This window comes from Arvicanthis niloticus, chromosome 2 (genome assembly GCF_011762505.2).
Source record: "Arvicanthis niloticus isolate mArvNil1 chromosome 2, mArvNil1.pat.X, whole genome shotgun sequence".
NCBI lineage: Eukaryota > Metazoa > Chordata > Mammalia > Rodentia > Muridae > Arvicanthis > Arvicanthis niloticus.
In genome coordinates this window covers 67927625-67950875 of record NC_047659.1, presented here as the reverse complement: position 1 = coordinate 67950875, position 23251 = coordinate 67927625, and the positions used below count along the sequence as shown (strand labels likewise).

Genomic DNA, 23251 nt, shown 5'->3' with positions numbered 1-23251 from the left:
GATCCCGTGTTAGCATTTAAAATTTTTAGTTTCATTTTTATTGAGTGTGTGTGTGTGTAGATATTAATGTGGGTTTGTGTACCTGTGTGCACATGCATGTGGAGGCCAAGTTGACACGGAGTGACTTCATTTACTATTTACCTTATTTTTGAGACAGAGTCTCTGAGTGAATCTGGAGTTCATCCATTCTGCCAGACTGACTGTCAAACAAGCCCCAGAAACCCTCCTGTACCTGCCACCTGATTATAGATACACACTGTGAGCCAAACTTTTATGGGGGTTCTAGGGATTGAACTCAAATGTTCGTGATCACAAGGCAGGCATTTTACCTGCTGAGTTACCTCCCACCCACCCTGTCCCCCATGTTATCTTTATGGGGGAAAAAAAAAAAAGACAACAACTAGGTTGAATTGATCACTTTCTTCAAGAGGTCAAAATTGTCTTTCTCAAGGCAAAACTACTGTTTCGGAACAGTGCTTAAGAGACAGCTAAAAGGGAAGAGAGACCTGTTTTTCTAGCTCAAGTGTGTGCTGACAGTCTGATGGATGCAGTACGTTTTTTGAGCATCTGCCAGGTACTAAGCACTGGGCATTGAGACCTAGCATCCTGGCCTGTAGATGGTAGGTAGTCAGCATCTTCATGAAATTGATGACAAGTAGAGCATTATTTAAAACACAGACAGCAGCATACCCAGCACAGTGTGTTCTGCCAGAGTCTTTTAGAGAAGATGCCTGAAAGTGCTTACCAAAATAAGCCATAGTGGGTCTGAGGCTGCAGTTGTTATTGTCAAAGGCAAGGGATAGCTTAGTAGAGAAGACACCATCAACCATTGTAGAAAAATACCTTGCTTGTTTAGCAAAATAAATTTTCATGTTACATTCATTCCCTAGCAATTTCTATGTAGACCCTTCTGAGACTGGCTTTGGCAGTTTTGATCAGTTGTCTTTAATTTAATTTTTCAGCTCTTATATTGCAAACCACTCTTCCCCATTCTGATTCAACACTCTTTCACCCCAGCAGCACCCCCATATACAAGAAAAACCCAGCCTTCTGAGGCCAAGGAGAGATGTGCACACATCTGTGCCTACATGGAGAGGCTGGAGATCCCCCGGTATCATTCCATAGAGCTATTCACCTTGTCTCTTATGAAACAGTCTCTCTGGGACCTGAAGCAGCAAGCTCCAGGGATCCTCCTGCCTGCACTTCCATTGGGATTATAAGCAGTACCATCTTGGCTAGTTTTTATTTCTCTCCCCTGGGTCTTATTAGTAATTTTCCTGAAGCTGTTCAGATCCTTTTTTTCTCTCCTTTTTTTTTTTTTTTTTTTTTTTTTTTTAAAAAAAGATGATTTTTTTTTTTTTATTTGTATTGCTTTGTATGTGTGAGTTTTGCCAGAAGAGAGTATCAGATTCCCTGGAACTGGAGCTGTAGATGGTGGGTGGTGAGCCCCATGGATGCTGGGAGTCAGACTTTCTCTTGAAGAGCAGCTGGCATTCGGACACCTAGCCATCTCTCCAGTCCAGATCCTTTTGGAACCTCCCTGTCACTCCTTGTGTAGTTATTAATAGTACTTCATGTTTGTATTTTATTTCATGTATGGATTTTCTTATTCCTTTACTAATTATAATTGTGGGAATAAGTGTTAAATCCTTACACTGTACCTTGTCTTCTAAAAAATATTTCTTACAGTAGAAAAAGTATGACCAAAGAAGCATCTGCAAAAACATTTACAAGGTCCATCTCTGATAAATGAAGAGAGTTTTTTTATAGACAGCCTGCATTTCTAATAAGCAGACTGCAGGTGATAAATTCTAAATGAAGTGTTAATGCCTCAGAGTCTTTTGTCCCTGTCTCTTCCATGTTTGACTACTCCTGCGTCCCCCACTGTGACTCTGCTCCTTCAGTTTCCCTCCTTCCTACACTCTGCCGCAGCCTCCAAATAGCCATGAGAGCAGGGTGCAACCCACCCTTACTTCATACTTAATTCTAAAATGTGAATACTTAACTTGGTCTGGTGGAACACCCCTATATATTTAGCACTCTGAAGGAAGAGGTCTAGACCAGCCTAGGCTATATAACAAGTTCCAGCCAGCCTGAACCACAAGGGATTATGTCTTTTAGAAACTTTTCAGGTCACCTGCCATGAAGCCTGATGACCTGAGTACATTCCCTAGTATCTCCATGGTGGGAAGAGAGAACTAGCTACCTTGGGTTTTCTTTTGACCTCATAAACTGCAGTAGCATGTGTGTCAGACAGCTGTAAAGGGAGGCAGTGCCTGGGCTGATCTGAGACACTGCACAATCCCAAGCTCAGATGTGTCCTTCTGCTCCCTGATGCTGAGCGTAGTGACTGACTCTGCAGGGAAGAGGACTTGCTTTGCTGACTTGAGTTTCTTTTAGTAGCTTTATTTTGTATGACTAAACTACAGCCAAGGACCAAGTTCAAATTCCTGAAAAATAAATGAAAATACCAGCACCTAATAGTATCAAATGCAAACTCCATTACATCAAGGACAAAGCCGTAGTATAGCTTAGCTGAAACATTTTTTCTTTCAGTGTTCTATTGTATTTGAGGTTATTTTGCACTGCTAGGTGTGGAACCCAGTGCCTGTTGTATGTCAGACAAGGATGGTACCACTGAGCTGCACCCCAGCCCCTTCATCTTTTTTCTTACTCAGGAATATGTTATAATTCTGTCCTTCACCTAACCACGTAATGCATGCTGCCTGACCATCATTGCTGCAGCGTATTTTGTTTTCTTAGCACACAGTAATTATATGCAGTAGTTTTGGTGTGACATTTTCATATATGTGTGTAGTATATTTTGATCATACCTGTTCTCTCTCTCTCTCTCTCTCTCTCTCTCTCTCTCTCTCTCTCTCTCTCACTCCTGACTCCATCTTTTACCCAGCTAGTCCTTCTACTTTCATGTTTTAATTTGTTGTTGTTTGTGACCCAGTGAGATTCATCTAGATCACACAAGAGTATAGATAGTGCTTATTTACAGGAGCATGAGTACCTTACCAGTGCCTTCACCATCAAAGAAAAATGTCTTTCCCTCCCTCTAGCAACCAGTAAATACTTACAGATCCTCAGGGAGAGGTGAGGCCTCATGAGTCCCTTCCCATTCTATGCCAGGCTGTTGATGGGCCAGTCTTGTGCACATGACAGTTGATGTGAATTGCAGAATGTTTCAACACTTCACTTCATCCTCTAGAACTGTGTTCTTTCTGCTTTCCTTTCTGTAATATTCCCTGAGGCTGAGGAGGAGAATATATCTCCTCCCATACAATACTCCCTGTTGAGTACTCAATGGTCACTTATTCACAGTATTTGACCACGTAAGAGTCTCTGCTGTTGCTATTCTCCACGGTAAACAGAAGCTTCTCTGAGCAGTGCTGACAGCAGCACTAACCTACGCAAGTTAAGTATAATTACTTAGGCAGAAATTTGATGGACACATGTCCACTTAGCAAAATGCCAGCTATAGTTTACCCCACTTGGCCCTATGACCTTCCCAGCCATAGGCTTCTGACCAGGTTCACAGTACCAGCTGTGAATTCCCTCCTGTGGAGCCAGCCTCAATTCCAGTGAGAAAGCAGTTGGTTACATACATAACAGACTCACCACTGTTTTTCCAGTGGGAATATCTTGCCTTCTGTGTCAAGAGTTCACAAGTGAGTGTGACTGTTGATGGCAGGTCTCCCTCTACATCCTGCTGACTCTTCAACACTCTGAGGGCTGGCCGGCAGGAAGGAAGCTTCCAGCTTATTTTCAGCCTGATTTCTTTATGGCCTGCAACCAAAATATGTGGTCTTATCAGCAGCAAGGTCTTATCACCTACTTCTGGTGGGCAGGCAACCGCAGTGGCGATTATGCCTTGTGTTTGGAGAACATTAGGAGGCCTCCCTGACCAACAATGCATAGGGAAGGAGGCTACTTCTGGCACTTGGGTTTTTATTTAATTACCTGTATCTTTGGGAGCTGTCCAGAAGACACCTCGGTTTAAACTTTGTTATTCTTAAATTTGCTTACCAATTACCAGGCTCCCTTAGGCTTTTTCATCTGTCCTTGGTTTTGGCTGAACTCCCCCCTTCCCTATCTGTGCCCCACTCCCACATCACCCGTTCTATGCCCTCATATACACAGTTTTTAGAATACATTGATGAAAATGTCTCAGATTGTCCCTTAGATTTTTCTTGAAGGAATGCCTTTAAAGAATTTAGAGTTGTGTTTTATTAATTATTGAAAACATACCAAAACATGATTTTAGAAATGCATCAAAGTATTGATGAGGTGGCTCAGGGGCTAAAAACACTTAGCCAAGAGAGGATCCTGGTTCAATTTCCAGCACCCATATAATGGCTCACAACAGTCCTGTTACTCTAGAGGATCTGCTCTTCTGGCCTCTATGGACACCACACACACGAAGTATTTACAGTTAATGCTTCTGATATCGTTTTGAGATAGTTATCTCATCATGTAACTGGCTGGCCTGAAACTACGTAGTCACCCTGAACTCAGGTGGAACTAACAGCCATGCTGGAAGAGGGATGGAGAGAGGTATGCACTATTTGTAATGTTTTATGCTGAGGATAGTCCGACCTACCACCAAGTCACTGACTGCTTAAGATACTACTACTTTTTTATTTTCTACATTAATGACAAGTGGTGGCCCCAAGAGATGTCTGCATTGGTAAAGTGCCACCCACACAAGGCCCTGAGTTACCTAGCATGCTAGATACGTAGCATGCACAGCATGGTGGCTTGTGTCTTACCCTAAGCCTGAGCATTTGGGGAGGTGGAGACAGGTGGTCCTTGGAGCTCATTGGCTAGCCAGTCTGTGTGCCCTGGCATCAGCAAGAAGTAATGTGGACAGAGGGCTGGAAAGGTGGGTAGCTTAGCAATTAAGATCACAGATTGCTCTTGCAGGGGACCCAGGTTTTGGTTCTAGCACCCTCATTAGTCAGACAGCTAAGCTCACAACCAGCTATAAGTTCAGCTCCAGGAGATCCCATGCCATCTTCTGACCTCTGCAGTCACCCCCCACACATAGCACAATGATGTACACACATATACCTGAGAAAAATCCATAGCTAAGAAATAAGGTGGAGAGTTGTAGAAGAAGACACACAATATCATCACACTCTCGCACGCCATCACTGATATACTTTAGGAACACCAAAAAGAGAACCCTTGCCAGTGTGATAGAAGATAGTTCTTCAAAGAGCTGACATGATGTCATTGGATTTTTGCATTGTGTAAGTGGTAGTCAGGTGACATGTGTTGGCAGTCATTGCTTAGTTCTTTGATGGAACATTGACTTCTGGATTATAGTTCATTCTTACTGAAGTTATTCTGTATTTCTGGCATTAGTTGCCAACGTGATCAGTGTCATATAGTAAAAGGACCAGTTTGGAGGTAGCTTGTGAGGAGAACTGGAAACTTGTTGAGACTTTACCCTGTTTGAGAGCTTAAGAATTTATTTGATGGAAACAAGTGAGCTTTAGTGTATTCTCATGCACAGTGTTAGAATTTGTCTTAATCCAAAATTGGCTGGCTATACAAATTGCTACTGCTTTCACATTCTAAAATATAAGATGAAATTAAACTTCCTAGAATTATTTAATTTCAGAAATTTCACCTTCCTCAAAATACTAATTAGAAGCATGTTCCTGTGGGTGGGAGGCAGGGTGGGAGACAAGTTCTTGCATGTGCAGCTCAGGCTGTCTTCAGACTTGCTGCCTTCTGCCTCAGCCTCTGGGATGCTAGCATTACAGGTGTGTAGCACTGTACCTGGTCACAGGTACCTTTTTCTTTTTTATAAGTAAATGTAATGTAACTTTAAGGATTCTGCAGTATCTCTCCATTTTTTTTAAAAGCAGATTTTTAATAGTACCTCAGGAATTACAAGATTGTTAAATGATTCATTAACTTACACATACAGAATGAAAGATATAAATATTAATACATTTTTTCTGCAAACCTTTGAGATGCTAATGGGCATCCCCACAGACCAGATTTCTATCACTTGTGTACAGAACTGTAACATCATTTTTTTTTAAACAGGGACTTAGGTCTTACTTTATGCAACTTCTCCCACTTGATAACTGCAATAAAAAGCTAATATTGAATAACAACAGAATGATATTTTACTTGGTGTGTTCCAAAGAATTTAAATAAACAATGTAATATGTTTATCTGGCACATGAAATATGATGTACTTGTAATTAATATGATATTAAAAACATTATGAGAAGAAACATTATGGTTAAGACTTAGTTTTATAAAAAAAATCATATTCTGATTTTCTTATAGATGTCTTGATGATGTATCTCTCCATTTTTAAAGCATGACACACTCAAGACCTGGACTTAAAATTAGGATCATATTTCTCTTTCCCAGTTGATAATAAAATGGAATGGGCAATAGGGACTAGAGAAATATAGTAAAAAGATTGTAACCAATTTAGTAAAACTAGTGTTTGTAAACATCTGAAGCATTTGTGCATGTGTGATCTGTCTCCCCTTAGTTTCTTTCTAGTCCTTCAGTATTGTTCCTTTCCCTCTTCTTTCCAGCATAAAGATGCCTATCAAGTGATACTGGATGGTGTGAAAGGCGGCACCAAGGAAAAGCGATTAGCGGCTCAGTTTATACCAAAATTTTTTAAGCATTTTCCAGAGCTGGCTGATTCTGCTATCAATGCACAGTTAGACCTCTGTGAGGATGAAGATGTGTCAGTAAGTTTATGATTCACACTTGAGTAAGCTATTATCTATGTAAAAGTAATATGATCAAAATAGCAATTATATCAGTCTGTAGTCTGCTGTCATAATATAGTCACATTGTATCAGAGCCAGAGTGAATGCTACAGCTGAGAAAACGCTAACTTTATCACCTTGTATTTATGAAAAATATATGGAATAACAAATTTTTTATTTTGTTTTTTCATTATCCACTGCTGAAAATGCCCACATCTTTTCTTAGCTTGTTCATAGTTCATATGAAATTAGATTGTTGATGAAGTTTTTGTACCTACAAATTATATATGTCATAAAAATAGGTGGTCACTGTAATACCTGTAACTGATTACCAGATTAAGAATAAATCTTTTTCCTGTGGAACAGAATTAACATTTGGCATTTCTAGATACTTGTGCAGGCTTCTAAGGTTTTTTTCAGCTCTTAGCTCTTAACTTCCCGTATGAAATGAGTGCATCACTAGCATCTCCTGCAGTTTGCTAGATGGGAGCTCTGCATTATTTTTAATATAAGAACTAGTAAATTGGAGTCTTTTTCATTCAAATTTAAGTAGTCAATATGGAAGATTCTAAAATAATTCCTGGTTAAGGCCTGCCATGGATGATCTAAAGGAACAATGTATTAACATTCCTAGAAGTCATAATTCAGCAGTTGCATAGAAGTTACATACAAACGTGTTTATAATTGCTCATCTCTCTGCTCCAGTCCTGTACTTATTATCCCTTTCAGCTTCATTTGTCTTATGTATTCTGTGAAAGCTGAGTAGTGAATTGAGCACTGGGACATAGCTGTAATCCAGCTATTCAGGAGGCTGAGACAAGGATCCCTTGAGCCAAGAAGTTTATGGCTAGTCTCATTACACAGCAATGCCATGTCTCAGAAACAAACAGGGGGAACAAATTGTTTTGAAAACTGTTAGAAATCTCATCTTTGTGGCAGCAATTAAGAGCACTATTGCTCCTCTAGAGAAGCTGCCGTCCCAGCTCCAATGGGCACTCACAACGGCCTTTAACTTTAGTTCCTATGGATCCAGTGCCCTCGTCTGTCCTGTCTCTCTGGGCAGCAGCACATAGATAGCGCAAACACACACACACACACACACACACACACACACACACACAGATAGCGCAAACACACACACACACACACACACAGAGAGAGAGAGAGAGAGACAGAGAGAGACAGAGAGAGACAGAGAGAGACAGAGAGAGACAGAGAGAGAGAAAGAGAAATAAAAGAAAAAATCTTTAAATAATAAACTCTTTGTGGCTGAGCAGGTAATGATAACTTTCCACCTTGGCCTGACAACCGGATTTCAGTCCACAGAACCCATGTAAAGGTGGAACAAATGAACCAGGTTCACCGAGGTGTGTTCTGGCCGCCACATGCACAATATGCCATGTATGCCTACCTACCTTTTCCATCATTCACACACATGACCAATAATTAAAATATCTTAAGAAACAACTTTATAATTCATGTATTTCTTAAAATGGTTTCTTTCTGGTTTTAGTTGTCCTAAAAGCTGAGTTTGTCATTGGTTTTTTTATGATGATGCCATTTTAGTTTTTTTTTTTTTTTTTTTTTTTTTCTGTTTGAAATCATGCCCAGATACGACGCCAAGCAATTAAAGAGCTGCCTCAGTTTGCTACAGGAGAAAACCTTCCAAGAGTAGCAGATATACTGACCCAGCTTCTGCAGACAGGTGAGAGGTTCTTTTGTCTCCTTTTACTGTAAATAGTCTCTCTGGAATATTGGCTCTGCTTGGTTTTGTTTGCTGGGGTGGTGGGCATGGAGGTCTTGCCTCTCTCTGGCAGATGACGTTGAACTTCTTTCATTCAGGATTGTGAAACTCACTGACTTCTGGGTCTGTGATACTTTTGTTTTTAATTCTGTTTATAAAGGCATAGTGGTGAGCTTCTCTTCAGACTTATAACAGTCATCATTTTACCTCTTTCCTATTGTGAAACACTTGTTCAGTCTTCACATACAAGGTTCATAGTCATGGCCAGGAATGTTCTCTGTCCTTGTAAAGGAGCTGTGTGTGTGTGTGTGTGTGTGTGTGTGTGTGTGTGTGTGTGTGTGTCTCCCGAGAGTGATGCTTAGGTATAGGTTGCTTGGTAAAACTGTTGAATCTTAATTTTGACAGTGAAGCAGCTGGGGTATTTTACATTTATTCCTTACTCATTGTGCTATTGTTTTTCTCCCCAGATGACTCTGCAGAATTTAATTTGGTAAACAATGCTCTGTTAAGTATATTCAAGATGGATGCAAAAGGTAAGGGCAGTTTTTCTAAATCGTGCTCAAATCAAAGCCCTAGGAAACCAGGGAGCTTGGGCTTTGCTAAGAGGTCTCTTTGATAAAAGTGATGACCTATTCTGGAAAAACGGCCTCCCAACTTAGAGGTTTGTGACTTTCTAATAGAAATAATTGTTTAAAAACAAAACAGTTCAAATTTCCCCTAGAAATGTATTGGAAAGTTTCTTTTGCAACTTTAAAGAAATTATTCCAAAATACCTGAGTTTGTTACTTAGGGTGAAAAAGGAAAAAGGTTAGTCATGCTCAAGCTGATGCCCCGGAGCAAAGCATGTGGCCTTTCTGGGTTGGGCTGTGAACATTTCAGACTGCCTTTAACTAGCATTGGTGGTATTGAGTGTTTATTTGTTTGAACAATGATGAAGTTAATGTGAACACTTCACACTATATATAGTTACTCTTTCGCCTTACAGGAACATTAGGTGGCTTGTTCAGCCAGATTCTTCAAGGAGAAGACATTGTTAGAGAACGAGCCATTAAATTCCTGTCCACAAAACTCAAGACGCTCCCAGATGAAGTGTTAACTAAGGAAGTGGAGGAGCTCATACTCACTGAGTCCAAAAAGGTTTGTTGCAGTTACCTTGGGGTTTATTAGTAGTTATCCTTTCTGGGTGTGGTTTATGCACAAGTGACAGATCCCTCTTCAGAAGGATTTACCACAAATACCTTGTATTTACCACTCTTTCACTAATGACCCATGCTAGAGTAAAGGGTTTAATCATACTGAAACCCTTGTGTTACTATCCTAACTGCTCCTGCTTTTTCACTTTGAGATGCTTAAAATATTTTGGAGCATTTTAAAATGAAATAGCATAATGAAAGAAATGGAAATAATAAGTTTTTGTCATTGCCTGTAAACCGTTCCCAAGAGTATGAGAGCATATGTATTAGCTGCTTTGCTTACCTCATCTCTGTGACAAAATATTAGACAAAAGCAACTTGAGGGAAAAAAAAGGTTTGTTTGGGGACACAGTTGCAGGCAGTTTGTCATCTGTCACAATGATAGGAACTTGATGCAGCTGGTGACATTGCACCCACAGTCAAGAATCAGGGAAATAAATGCTTATACTTAGCTAGTTGTCTCTTTTTTTAATCCAGTCCCCTGCCTGTGGAATGGTACCACCCACAGCATTGACCTCTGCATAAGCCTTCACAGGCATGCCCAAGATTTTGTCTCTTACATTATTAATCATCACACGATGCTTATTTGTCTGCTCTAAGCATCTAGCATAGTTAGGCTAAAATTGCCAAATTAGGGAATTTTCTTTTAAAGAAAATTCAGCCTCTTCTCTCACCACTCACTGGAAAAACTGTCCTGCTGAGAAGGTGGGAATGTTCTTATCTGCCATGTCCTATATAGTCATCTGAGTAGAAAGGGTCATAATTGCAAGCTTTAGTCAGTGAGCATAACTATGGGCCCACTGATACAGGAGACTTACAATACGAAAGTCACTTGTGTGGTAGCCTGTGGACAGTTTTCATATGACATGAGCAAGGCTACTTAGTTGTGGGAGGTTACCAACTTATCAGTTGGTTACAGAATTTCCCAATCACTTCTCTCATTCCCCATCCCCTCCGAGAGCCAATTTCTGTATCTTATTTACTCATTCTGTCAAATTTTAATCTATAGATTCACTGTAAATCTGTTGCTGTGTGTGTTGGCAATATCTTGTATGTCAACATTTTTTTTACATCAGATTTTTTTTTAAAAAAATAACTTTGGTCTTCTTAGTGAATACAGCTTTCCCTTTCTCTGAACTTTGGCAAACAGAAATATTAGTATGTAACGGAAGTAATGCTACTTTGGATATTGATCTCTCCCTCTCATTCAAGTGATAAATGCTATTCTTCTGAATTGTCTTTTTCCAGGTCCTAGAAGATGTGACTGGTGAAGAGTTTGTTTTGTTCATGAAGATATTGTCTGGGTTGAAAAGTTTACAGACAGTGAGTGGAAGACAGCAGCTGGTAGAGCTGGTGGCGGAGCAGGCTGACCTGGAGCAGACCTTCAGCCCCTCAGACCCTGACTGTGTGGACAGGCTTCTGCAGTGCACACGGCAGGCTGTGCCTCTGTTCTCTGTGAGCTCTTTGTTGATGACACTTGGATTACTCTTAAATCTGCCTGTATTCACTTGAATACTCTTAGACCTTCCCATAAAGGCATTCTTAGCATAGTGGGGCAAATGGAAAGCAGACTGGCATTGTAAGACCCTAAAGAAGTAAGAAATTTCGCTGAGGGCTTGCTTAAAAGCTTTCTAAAAATTATAAGAACTTGCATTCTGTCTCCAACTTTGTTTGCCCTACATGAGTTTTCTGAGATATATATGCCCTAGTTTGAAAAACATGAAGGATGTGTCCTTGTTGGGAAATGTGCAGCGTGTAAATAAATCCAGCACTAATATGTCACTAAATTTAACTTGAGAGTCAAAAAGGACATTCAAGATCTGTCAATGTCCTGGTGCTCCAAATAACCTTGCAAGGAAGGCCACATGATGTTGGGATACTAAGTTCATGCTCTTCAATGGCAATCTGATATTAATCTTTGAAAAAAGACTTGTTTGTTTTGTAACTTATTTTTTGCATTTTTTTTTTTTTTTTTTTTTTTTTACAGAAAAACGTCCATTCTACGAGATTTGTGACATACTTCTGTGAGCAGGTTCTCCCTAATCTCAGTACCCTAACTACCCCAGTGGAAGGTCTTGATATACAGTTGGAGGTAAGAGAACATTCCAGCTTTAAAAAGCACCACAAAGCTATTCTCATTTTTTAGGAGAAATGCAAATCACTGACTTAGATCTGATTTCAAGGAGTGTAATTGAAATGTCTAGCAGTGCCTAGCCAGTAATCTCTTAGGCCAGAATTAATTGTATAGAAGCCGATGACCCAAGTTTTGTCCCCAGAAACTACATTCTAGAAGGAGGGAATGGACTCCTGCAAGTTGTTGTATGACCTCCACCTGTGCAGGCACATGCCCATACACACAAATTTACAAGCATTAAAAATTAACTAGCTTGCCGGGCAGTGGTGGTGCACGCCTTTAATCCCAGCACTTGGGAGGCAGAGGCAGGCAGATTTCTGAGTTCGAGGCCAGCCTGGTCTACAGAGTGAGTTCCAGGACAGCCAGGGCTACACAGAGAAACCCTGTCTCGGAAAAAAAAAAAATTAACTAGCTTAATACTACATATCCTTTACCCCTGTCCTCCAGTGGAGTGAATACCCTCCTGCTTTGGCTCTCAGCTGTAGCAGACAGTTGTCATGGGATCTTTTGTGGTATTTGCACTCTGTCTCCTCCTCCGGTTTTGACTTTACTCAATCCTGAATCACACACCATGTGGCACAGCACCAGGCTCTGCAAACAGCCGTGACAGTAGGGAATTGACTGAAAACCTGGAAATGCCTATGCCATTTCCTTCAGCTACCTCTAGATCAGGGAATCTGGGTGTATACTGCACAGTAGTGTGCATCAGTGTCCTATGCTAAGCTGGTCAGTCTGAGATTGGAAGAAGCAGGATCAACATACCAAATATTGACAGTTTCTAATATTTTCATATAGTAACTAGAGTCTAACCTCAGTAGCAAGAACCTACCATAAATTTGAGTAGTTGCTGTTGCAGATTCTGAGTGGTGATTGGAGGATTAATGTATTTATTGTTTTTGTTTTTGTTTTGTTTTTCATGGTACCTAACATCGTCAGTATGAGCCTATAGTAGAAGGAGTCATGGTCATTCTTTTCCTTGCTTCTTACAGATGTATTGGGAATTGGGTTTCTGGATTTGCTAAGATACGTACCCTATAACTATACTAAGGGCCTTCACTTTCTTTTCTGTTTAATTGTAAGATTTTATCTCTCGGGATTTTTTTATTCAGTTCTAACATGATTCTGAGACGCATAATTGACAACAAGCACAGCCTTTGAAAGGTTTACAGAGCTCCTCTTACTCATAGCTCTTGCTCATTTAAAATAGTTCTAAGAGTAAGTTTGTGTTTCAGGTCTTAAAGTTGTTGGCAGAGATGAGTTCATTTTGTGGTGACATGGAAAAACTAGAAACAAATTTAAGAAAACTGTTTGATAAATTATTGGTAAGAACTTTCTTCTTTCCTTGTGATATGGTCAGTTTATAGCCTTAAAGTCTAATGTTTTGTCAGCTTCTAGAATGTGAAAACTAGCTTGAATTTTGCCTTGAATATTAATTCTAATTGAGTACTCAGGCCTTGTGTTTCCTCTTTTGTAAGGAAGTCTCTTTGGATCTTAGCATTTCCAAGCTGCTGATTCTTTGCATAAAGTTCACCCATGATTTAGAGACTAGATTATCCTCTTCCTCCCAAATCAAAGTGATACTCTGTGTAAAAGAAGGTATCACCAACTCTTCTGATTGTGCCCAATAGTCTAAAAAATGTAGTTGGCTTTGCAAAGGTCATTTGTTCCAGGCCACCAACTAGCTACCTGCCTAAGGCAAAGTAGCTGTAGCAACCAGGAAATAGTCTGTCGCTTAAGTTGTAATTGTGAAGAAAATAGGCCATCTGATAAAAGTCATTATCAATGTCTCTGAGTGACTCTCCTGCTTGATGTGAACAGTTACATAAATGGCCAGAGATAAGCCTCAGGCCCTTGGCAGATAAGGAGTCATTCAGCATCTGCTGCTTCTAAATTTGCAATATCTATTGGGTGTTGTAAGGCTGACATTGAATGCCTTTGTCACAGTTTGAGTGTAAACAGTACAAACTTAAAACAATATGGACTTTAGGGAAAACATTTTTTTAATTCATTAAGAATGTAACCTTGGTGTACATTGGACTTTGGTGCCGACTGCCTACTGTTAGCTATTTCCGCTTTCGATATTAGTGGTAGCAGCTGTAACATAGGTTAACAGTGATGGCTGATGTGCCGCAGCTTTGGTCTACTAGGTCTTAGCTCAGTTTCTAGTTTGCTTTTAGTGTTTTGGGCCTTAAAATCGTGCTTTAGGATTACATAGGTATCTCTGTATAGCAAGAGTCTTTAGAACAGACGGCAAGCATCTGTTCTTTCCTCTCTTAGGAGTACATGCCTCTTCCTCCAGAAGAAGCAGAGAATGGAGAGAATGCTGGTAATGAAGAGCCCAAGCTGCAGTTCAGTTACGTGGAGTGCTTACTGTACAGTTTTCATCAGTTGGGCCGGAAACTTCCAGACTTCTTAACAGCCAAACTGAATGCAGAAAAGCTCAAGGATTTCAAAATTAGGTAATATATGACAGAAGTGGCTTAGTCCTTAACAAAGATGGAAAATCTTTAAGCTCTCTGGGTTTTTATTTTGTTTTATAAGATCTGATTCTTCCTACTCTTCCTTATTTTGGATGAGAGTTTAAAAGACATGTATGTAAACAATTCACAGATACGGCAGTACTGGTCCCTGGTGGGAAATCAACTTTAAAACAAATGAACTCTTGATTCTTCTCTCTTGACCAATGACCTTGGACATGTCCACAGCTGCTTAACTCCTCAGATTTTTCTCATCTGTTAAATTTGAATGACAGGAGGGATATGAATAAGCTTGTGCAATGCCCAGCACCTAGTATGTATTGAGTACCTATATCCACAGCTGTTGGTAATATTCAACAGGGTTGGTGGAGGAACAGCACTAGACAAGTTAGTGGTTTGTTTTTATAAGGATACTTTGCATACAATCATTCCATGAACAAATTTGCAGTACTTGACCCATACTTAGCCACCTGCTGCTACCCTCTTCTTTCCTACTGGGAGTTGTTTGCTATATGATCAGTCAGGCAGCATGGCTGTACACACTCTGTCGTAGCCAATTAGAAAGCTGAGGTAGAAAAGTCACTTGACCATATGGACAGCATGACAAGTCTCTCAGCAAATGTTTGCTAAAATACTAGATCAGAAACTAGTAACATAAGAAAGTGTTCTTTTGTTGTTCATGTAGTCATCTTCTGTACTGTGCATTGTTTTGCCACAGTAGATTATTATTTAAGAATAAAATTGAAGTGATGAATTACTGATTAAATACTTTGTCATTTAGGTTGCAGTATTTTGCACGGGGCCTTCAGGTTTATATAAGACAACTTCGATTGGCTCTCCAGGGTAAAACAGGCGAGGCCTTAAAAACCGAGGAGGTAAGAATGCTGACTGATGGATGACTGACACAGAAGTTGTCAGTCCCAGTGACTGACTCTGTGGTCCTTGCTGGGACTTGGTTCCCCTTGTTCTTTATAATAAAACCATTCTTGATGAAATCCTTTCACTTTTCATTACAAATTCCTATAGTTCAGGCTGGTTTCCTTTAAAACAATTCTTACATAACTCCATGCCTGCCGTATTTTTCAGATAAATTGCAGTTCAGCCTGTCAGTGAAGCATGGTTGATTTGCATAGGGTAGAGAAATAAGAAAAAGAAAATATAGATTTAAACCTCTACTTTAATTTAAATTTCTACCTAGAGATGTGAATTTGGTTCCATGCAGAATGGTATGTGCTCACAGAAATTACTGAATTTTAATTTTGTCTTCCCTTTACAGAACAAAATAAAAGTTGTTGCATTGAAAATAACAAACAATATCAATGTTTTAATCAAGGTGAGTCCTTCTTTTCCCTACACTGTCAGCTAGCTAGAGTCGGTACAAGAGGTTTTCCATCTGTCTGCAATGGGGAGATGTCATTTCCTTCCTAATATTTGCTCCTTTGAAGCTTTATAGTTCTGTGTCATACTGACACTTCTGAAGCTAACCTGAATTGAAAAGGATGAAAAGGTTGAGAGAGCCACATAAAGCAGTGAGCAGATAGAGGTAGACTTAGATAGACTAAGTAGCTTAAAGTTCCGGTGGTTTCGGGTTTGTTTGTCTGTTTGTTGGGATGACTTTTTTTTTTTTTTTTAACAATGTATGTTTATTTTATATGCATTGGTGTTTTTCCTGCATGTATTGTGTGAAAGTGTCAAATCCCCTAGAACTGTAGTTACACACAATTGTGAACTATCTCTGCAGCCCCCCAGTTCTGTTGGTCTTAATGTTATTGGGTCTTTTTGAATGGTCAGTGAAATCCTGCATTGCCTTTTGTAATAATGGGCAGTAATACATATAATATACATATGCATATGTAATAATATGCAATACGTGAAATGTTTTTTCTGCGACATTTTTTGTAAGCTTATTTGTGTAATACACTCAGAGTTTTGTATAGTGCAGGCTAATGACACCTTGTCTTTAAGTTAAAGTTGTCCTCCTGTTCTTTTTTTTTTTTCCCTAAATATCTGCTAGTGTGTTTGTAACACCCAGAGCATGAAGCCTGGCAGTAAGGACAAGTATGCCTTCAGCTAATGTAGTAGAAATGCTATAAAGTGCTTTTAATCCAAAAGAAGAAATCATTGCAGAGACAGTGATAGTGTCGTTAGACATGCACAATGAGTGTCATCTTGTCAAAAAGTAAAAAGGCTTTCAAAGCAGAAGTCAGTGCATGTGTGGTTTGCTTTGTAATTCTACCACTCAAGAGGTAGAGGTAGGAGAATCACCATAAGTTCCAAGACAGGCTAGTCAACAAAGTGAAACCACCCTGACTCAAACTATTTAATGTACAACTCTTAATGAAAGCTTTATAATAAATATCTGCTAACATTTATTATCTGGGTTAGATCAGCAGAGTGGTACGTGCCTATACTACTAGTACTGGGGAGTCAGAGACATGAGGATCCTTGGAATTCACTGTCCAATCAGTCTAATAGTCTCTGAGCCCCAGGTTCAGTCAAAGATCCTATCTCAAAAACTAAAGTGAAAGAGGACCCAGGAAGACACCTGGCACCAGCCTCTGACCTCCACACACATGCACACATGTGTATGAGCACAGAGTAATGTTTTCCTTCAGTTGAAACACCCTAGTGCAAGAGGAAGATTTTTTGGTTGGTTTTTGTTCATTGAAATTGGTAAATATTAATGTCTCATTCTAAAGTTTGAGGCTATTTTAAAGGAAAAAAAAAATAGCTAAGGTTTAAATCACATACAAAACAGTTTTAGTGGAGGAATTGGTGTCTTTTACAATAAAATTGCCTCCAGTTTCTTGGGCAGCTTTCTTTGGGTCTCTGTTTAGCTGGAAGCACAGGAGAGAAAAGTTTTTCCTCCTGACACATTTTCTTTGAACCCAGTGCCTTGTACAAAACCAGTCTAAGATGTCTTCCTGCCTCTTTTCCTCACCCACTACTTCTTTAATCAACACATCCATTAGGGTCTTGGCTAATTTTGGTTTTTGTCTCTCCAGGATCTCTTCCACATTCCTCCTTCTTATAAGAGCACAGTAACATTGTCCTGGAAACCTGTACAGAAAGTTGAGATTGGGTAAGAAATGGATTTTAAAGAGATTCAAGAGTCAGATCCTAAGTTCAGTTGCTGATTTTAATTTTACAAGACAGCACAATTGTTAGTTAACTGATTCTTAAGAAACTGTTAAAGTACAACTGGTAGAAAGAGGATTTACAGTACCAAGTCATTCCAGAGCCTTACAAAACAGGGAGGTGGGTACAACCTTGGAGGGCTTGGGTATGTTTGTATTCCTGTCACATCACTAGACTTTGTTGCCAGCTTCGTACAGTGTGGAGAGTATATGTCTTTGAAACCACACATTCCAAGTACTGTTAAGCCTTGTATATGCCCATTGGAAATTTCTGTATAACTAACCCAACAATTACTGTGATGGCATGGAACTTTACTTATTTTCTGATGTGTGACCATCCTCTTTCAAAGATCTTTTACAGCTCACAGGCTAATTTAGAATTGTTGTAACTTTTGGCGTAATACAGTGCTTTGTAACTGTTGCTTTTCCCACTGTTACAGACAAAAGAGAACCAGTGAAGATACAAGTTCAAGTTCACCACCTAAGAAATCTCCAGGAGGACCAAAAAGGGATGCCAGACAGATTTATAATCCTCCTAGTGGAAAATACAGCAGCAATTTGGGCAACTTTAATTATGGTGAGCGTTTTCGTTTGGGTACAAGCAGTTCAAGAGATTAGGTAGAAAGTGGTATGTGCTTTTAAAGTGAGTTATATATATTATCATAGTTCTGTTGGGTGGCTTATCTGAGTTAGCCTGCAAAAGAGGACCATTGGGAGAATAATTATATCCCATTTTTCTATAACTCTTGTGCACTCACTGAATGAAATGTGTGATACCTAAGCACTTGAAAAAGAAACTATGCCAGCTGTATTAAGAGGAACCCACAGAAACAGGAAGTTGTCATGAACTATTGTGTAAACTTTCAAGAAAGGAAAGGCGTAGCTCTGACAGATGTGATGTGGAGGGTCTCATTTGTGAGCCTGTTGCTGAAAATACTCAGGTTTTCTGTGGCTAGTTGAAAGAGAGAAGTCATAGAAATGGAGTAAGATGGTTGAGCATTGTGTGCCTGGGAAGATAGTGTAGTCAACCTTTGTTCAAATGCAGTCTTCTGTCATTGCTTCTAGTCCTCCTTGGTTAGGAGAACTTTGTTCCCACCTGTCCATTCTCTGTGAAGGCTCTAGAGTCAGTAATGAAGTCTGTTTCTTAATATTTTTCCCTACATGAATCATTTTTAAAGGAATGGACATTGTGGAGCATAATGGCACATGCCTATAATCCCAGCACTCAAGAGAGTAAGGTCTTGGAGGATCATAAGCTCAAGGCAAGCCTGGGCTAAGTAACAAGGCCAAAAGGGCCAGCAGGGGCAGAAGCAGTCCACCCTTCTCTTGCTTAGGAAAAGCTTACTGCTGGCAACTATAATTCCAGAGAGGCAGAAGCAGGAGGAGGAGTTCAAGGCCATCTTCATTCATGTAGCTGCATTGAGTGAAGACCAAAAATAAATGTTCAAAATAGATAACTAATAATACTTCTGTAGTGTTTTACAACTCATAGGTCAGCCTAGGCTACTTGAGACCCTGTCTCAATGATACCAGTATTAGCAACAATGAAAACAATATCAACCAAACATGAATACTATTTATCTTGATTGCTAATTACAGTTAATTCTACAATTTTGTTTGCTGAGTACATTCTGGGCCATATTTTACTTTATACTCTAGATTTTTGTTTCTAAAGTGAGATAATTGTAACAGTAAGTAAAATCCTCTTGTGGCTGAATTCCTCCGACCTTTGACAGTGGTTAAATCCCTAGTGACCAGACAGGTTGGAAAAAGCCAGTTTTAGGCTGAGAAATGACCCTTCCCGTGTAAATGAATTCTACAGACTTCTTTAAGGAGTGCACTCCTTGGTACTCATCTTAACTGCATATAACTGTGCATATGCATGTTTGCTTCTTATGTGAAAGATAGGAATAGCACAGTTCTTAGGAACTTCAGGTAAGAATGTTTTTGAGAGCGCTTGGTAAATGAAGTCTTTGTTGTTTTATTACATCAATGACTGTCTTTTGAATTTGTGTGTGTGTGTGTGTGTGTGTGTGTGTGTGTGTGTGTGTGTGTGATATCTGTACCAATCTGAAAATCAGCAGTTAGATGCTGTGAGGAAATAGCATGAATGAAAGTAACCATGAACTTTTGCACAGCACATAAAGAAATGTATTTCTCTTCACTTGAGTAGTTACATGGTTACTATGAGTCTCCATATAGATTTTGTCTCAGACCCCACAGCTTGATATAAGGTGGAGAACAAATGCAGAAAATCTAACACGTAGCTTGTATGCCAGTAAACTAGGATATGATTATATTCTAATTTTAAAACCTGCAAAAAAAAAATGAGTCACAAGTAAATAGAAGTGGAGATGTTTTTATTAAAAATATGAAGCGGGGGAAACAGGTATGGTGGTGTACACCTTTAATCTCAGCACTTGAGAGGTAGGGACAGGCATATCTCTAAGTTCAAGGCCAGCATGGTTTACATAGCAAGTTCTATAACAGCCAGAACTATATGATAAAGAAGCCCTGTCTCCAAAAACAAACAGTAAATAAATAAAAATTAATTTTTAAAATTGCTTAAAAAAATAGGTAGTTTTTCTTGGAAATCTTCATTATGATTAAAAGGCAAAGTGGTGTGCAAAGGAGATGAAACCCCTTTGGTGTAGGAATTAAGGACACATTCTCCCAGTGTTGTACATTGGTCTGTTGAGCATGGCCATGTTCTTGTGTTCTCACAATGACAATTTAAGGATTTTCTTGACTTCAAGTTTCCCATTCAGTTGAAACCATTTCTCTGTCCAGCTTTATGATATTACTGATCAGTGTCAAGTGATAGTTTTTCTTGTCCAGGTGCAATATTTGGTTTCCACAGATGAGCTCACTTGCCCGGAAGGTGTTCCATCACATTAGTTGTAGATAAATACAGAATTCCCCAATAGGCCAGGAGTACTAGACGTTCCTACTATCCTTTCTCTTTCATCTTTTCTAGGATATGAGTACAGTCCTGGAACATATTTGAGTTAGTAGCTTTTTTCCCAGCAGTTAGGAATGGAGCTTACAGCATTTGCCTCCATGTTCAAAGCCTTGGCTTTGATCCTTCAAACACACAATTTTTTTTAAAAAAAATTAAAAGTTAAGGTAAACTTGAAACCATTGGTTATTAAAATGCAGACTGTCCTTTAGGATGAAGCTCACCAAAAAGAAGAACCTTGAGTGGAATCCTGTATGTTAACTGTAGCTGCATTGAGTGAAGAACAGAAATAAATGATCAAAATAGAGAGATGGCAGACTATAATAATACTTTTGTAGTGTTTTACAACTCATAGGTAGCTGAACAACTAAAAGCAGCTCTGGCCTTTGTATTAAAACTGAAATTTTGTTGTTTGGATTCCTTTGAGAAGCTAGATAAAATGCCACTGTTGCTTTTATAAACTCTGCTGCTATTTTCAGAACTACAAGCTTTATTCTTCTATTCACTGAACTATGATGTCCTGAGCAAGACCTAAACCATTGTTCGATTTTTCGTAGAGCAGAGAGGAGCCTTCAGGGGAAGTAGAGGTGGCCGAGGTTGGGGAACACGAGGAAATCGTAGTCGAGGAAGACTCTACTGATTGCGACATCAAATTAATATACTTAAATCTACTACTCATTGGATTGCCGGGGATGTCCCTTTAAAAGGACTGCTGCCTTCAGCTGAAAACGTAATGTTCTTTCTACCTTTGTATGTATGATCTACTTTTGTAAAAGACCATGGTTGTGTCCAAGGTAAAACCACAACAATATTTTTGGATGCTTTGTCTGCAGCCTTGACTTGTTTTCACAATATCCTCATTATCCAGACTTCATCTTGTGAATCTTGCTTTTACACATCTTGATAATTTGTTATTGAGAACTGACTCTAATGGAAAATTCAATCTAGCTTGTGATCTGGTAAAGATCATCACTTTTGAAACGTTACTTATTTTCCTCCCCATTCTGTTACAGTTTTTTGCCCAATACATGGAGAAGAGTAATGATCAGTCTTAACCTTTTGCTTTCATTGTTTTCTAAAGCAGCTGCTAGGCAGTGTTGTAGCATTCCTGCCGAGTCACAGAAATTAAACAGCAGCTTCTCACAATGTACAAGTGACGTCAGCCTTTTAGAAAGAAGTTGCTTTGCATTGCTCCCTTTACTCTTCTCCATATTTTGGGATACAGCTTTGAACACAGGGTCGTCTTATTTGACTAGGAGTACATGTGCAGAATATACGTACAGACATAAGCATATGTTGTGTGTGTATATATGCATGCTATGGAACTTGAGTGTACAACAAATCAATACTTTAAATTCTCAGAATGGGTCGTCTGATATAGTGATTATCCCTTTTGAGGCTGAATCCTTTACTGACTTGGTATCTAGGTTTTTACTCCAATAGGGAGGAATTTCAGTCAGTTGAACTTACATGATTATTAGTTTAAAACTAAAAACAAAGGCTGTTTTTTCAGAGACAAATTTAAAGACCCTTGTTGGTAAAATACAGACAGATCTGGTGTACATACAGGTTCCTACAGGATGTGATAGAGTAATTTAGTATTTGGAGACTTAATAACCAGGGCTACCAGGAAAGTGACTTGATGACATAGTACCACAAGAGTTGCTCACTCAGCTTGCTTTTGCCACTTTCAAAATTTAACTTCTCAGGTTATTAATCAGATTATTGTATAAGTTAGCCAATAGTCTTTAGATTAAGACAACAAGTGGGAGGTTTGTGGAGTGTCTCATGTTGGGCATTTTTAGTAGCCCAGACTCTGTTCTTCATTTGAATGTTTCATACATTTTTGTTCCACAGTTAATCTTCCTTCTCCAAGTTTGCTATTCAAATCAGATATTCAGATGACATTTCTAGTGGTTTGTTGTTTTGGTTTTTTTGAGGTTTTGATTCCTACACAGGTGTCTTCATTACCATCACTTCTACACTGGGAAAGAAAAAAAAAAAAAATACAGTCTCCTTTGTGAGAATCACTGCACGAATTTATGGCGAAAATATTTCTGAAAGTCTAGAATGATACAAGTGAGCACAAGAAGTTGGTCAGCTTGACTATGGAGTGCTAGCAATAAACTCTGAACATTCCACAAGACTGAGCTGAACCTAGGCTCCCTTGGAATCTGAACAGACATAGGAACATGGGATTGCCAGTTGAATACTGTGACCATCTAGTTATGGACCTCAGAGATAGATCAGCCATGGCCTAAAGCCGTTTCAAGTACAAAAATGAATTGGGCGATAGCAATATAAATTTGAACACAGTAACCTTTCCTCTCCTGTCTGAGGGTATTTGTAAACTCAGCAGAAGTAACTGACCTCATGTCTACAAGAGCTTGCTGCATACATCCCCTCCTCACCCTGCTTCCTTTCCCTTGCCTAGTCAGTAGTTCATAACTTAGTGTTCTTTTTGCTTCAGAAATTTGAAAGAAAATCTTCATGCCATGAATCTTTTTCTTCTGCAAGGACACCTGTTTATCCCCTTGTTTAAATGTAAATGTTCCCTTATGCTTTTGAAATAAATTTCCTTTTGTAATTTTGTTTTGTGTCTTGATGTGTTATAATTATAACTTAGGATTCTTGATTCTTGGATAGTAGCATATTTATTGATTGTTTCTCATATGGCAAACTGTTAGATCTTAAATATAAAAATGAAAATGTGCTCTGTTTTCAAGGTCAGTCTTAAAAGCCATCTGTTTTGGATATATTTTTATAAGTAAATTTTAATAAGTCTTCTGGAAAAGATTCCATTCTGTCAAAACAGCATCAAGAGAGTTGAAGCATGTCCCATGCCT

The 23251-nt window shown here is 39.1% G+C and overlaps 1 protein-coding gene across 2 annotated transcripts in view; it reads left to right on the top strand.

Annotated features, from left to right (window-relative positions):
• The window catches only part of Api5 (apoptosis inhibitor 5), a 24819-nt gene extending 1823 nt beyond the window's left edge, over nucleotides 1-22996 (top strand). Inside the window, exons 2-14 of one of the 2 annotated variants that reach the window (XM_034494407.2) lie at nucleotides 6579-6740; nucleotides 8373-8466; nucleotides 8973-9038; nucleotides 9491-9642; nucleotides 10947-11153; nucleotides 11686-11790; nucleotides 13065-13154; nucleotides 14110-14291; nucleotides 15091-15184; nucleotides 15586-15642; nucleotides 17315-17391; nucleotides 17887-18023; nucleotides 20968-22996. In XM_034494407.2, coding sequence (XP_034350298.1) covers nucleotides 6579-6740; nucleotides 8373-8466; nucleotides 8973-9038; nucleotides 9491-9642; nucleotides 10947-11153; nucleotides 11686-11790; nucleotides 13065-13154; nucleotides 14110-14291; nucleotides 15091-15184; nucleotides 15586-15642; nucleotides 17315-17391; nucleotides 17887-18023; nucleotides 20968-20990 — 1446 coding nt within the window. In that variant the 3' untranslated portion in view covers nucleotides 20991-22996. Of the gene's footprint in view, nucleotides 1-6578; nucleotides 6741-8372; nucleotides 8467-8972; nucleotides 9039-9490; nucleotides 9643-10946; nucleotides 11154-11685; nucleotides 11791-13064; nucleotides 13155-14109; nucleotides 14292-15090; nucleotides 15185-15585; nucleotides 15643-17314; nucleotides 17392-17886; nucleotides 18024-20962 lie in introns of both variants that reach the window. The other variant, XM_034494405.2, reaches the window with a different exon arrangement.
• Nucleotides 22997-23251: the final 255 nt, after the last annotated feature.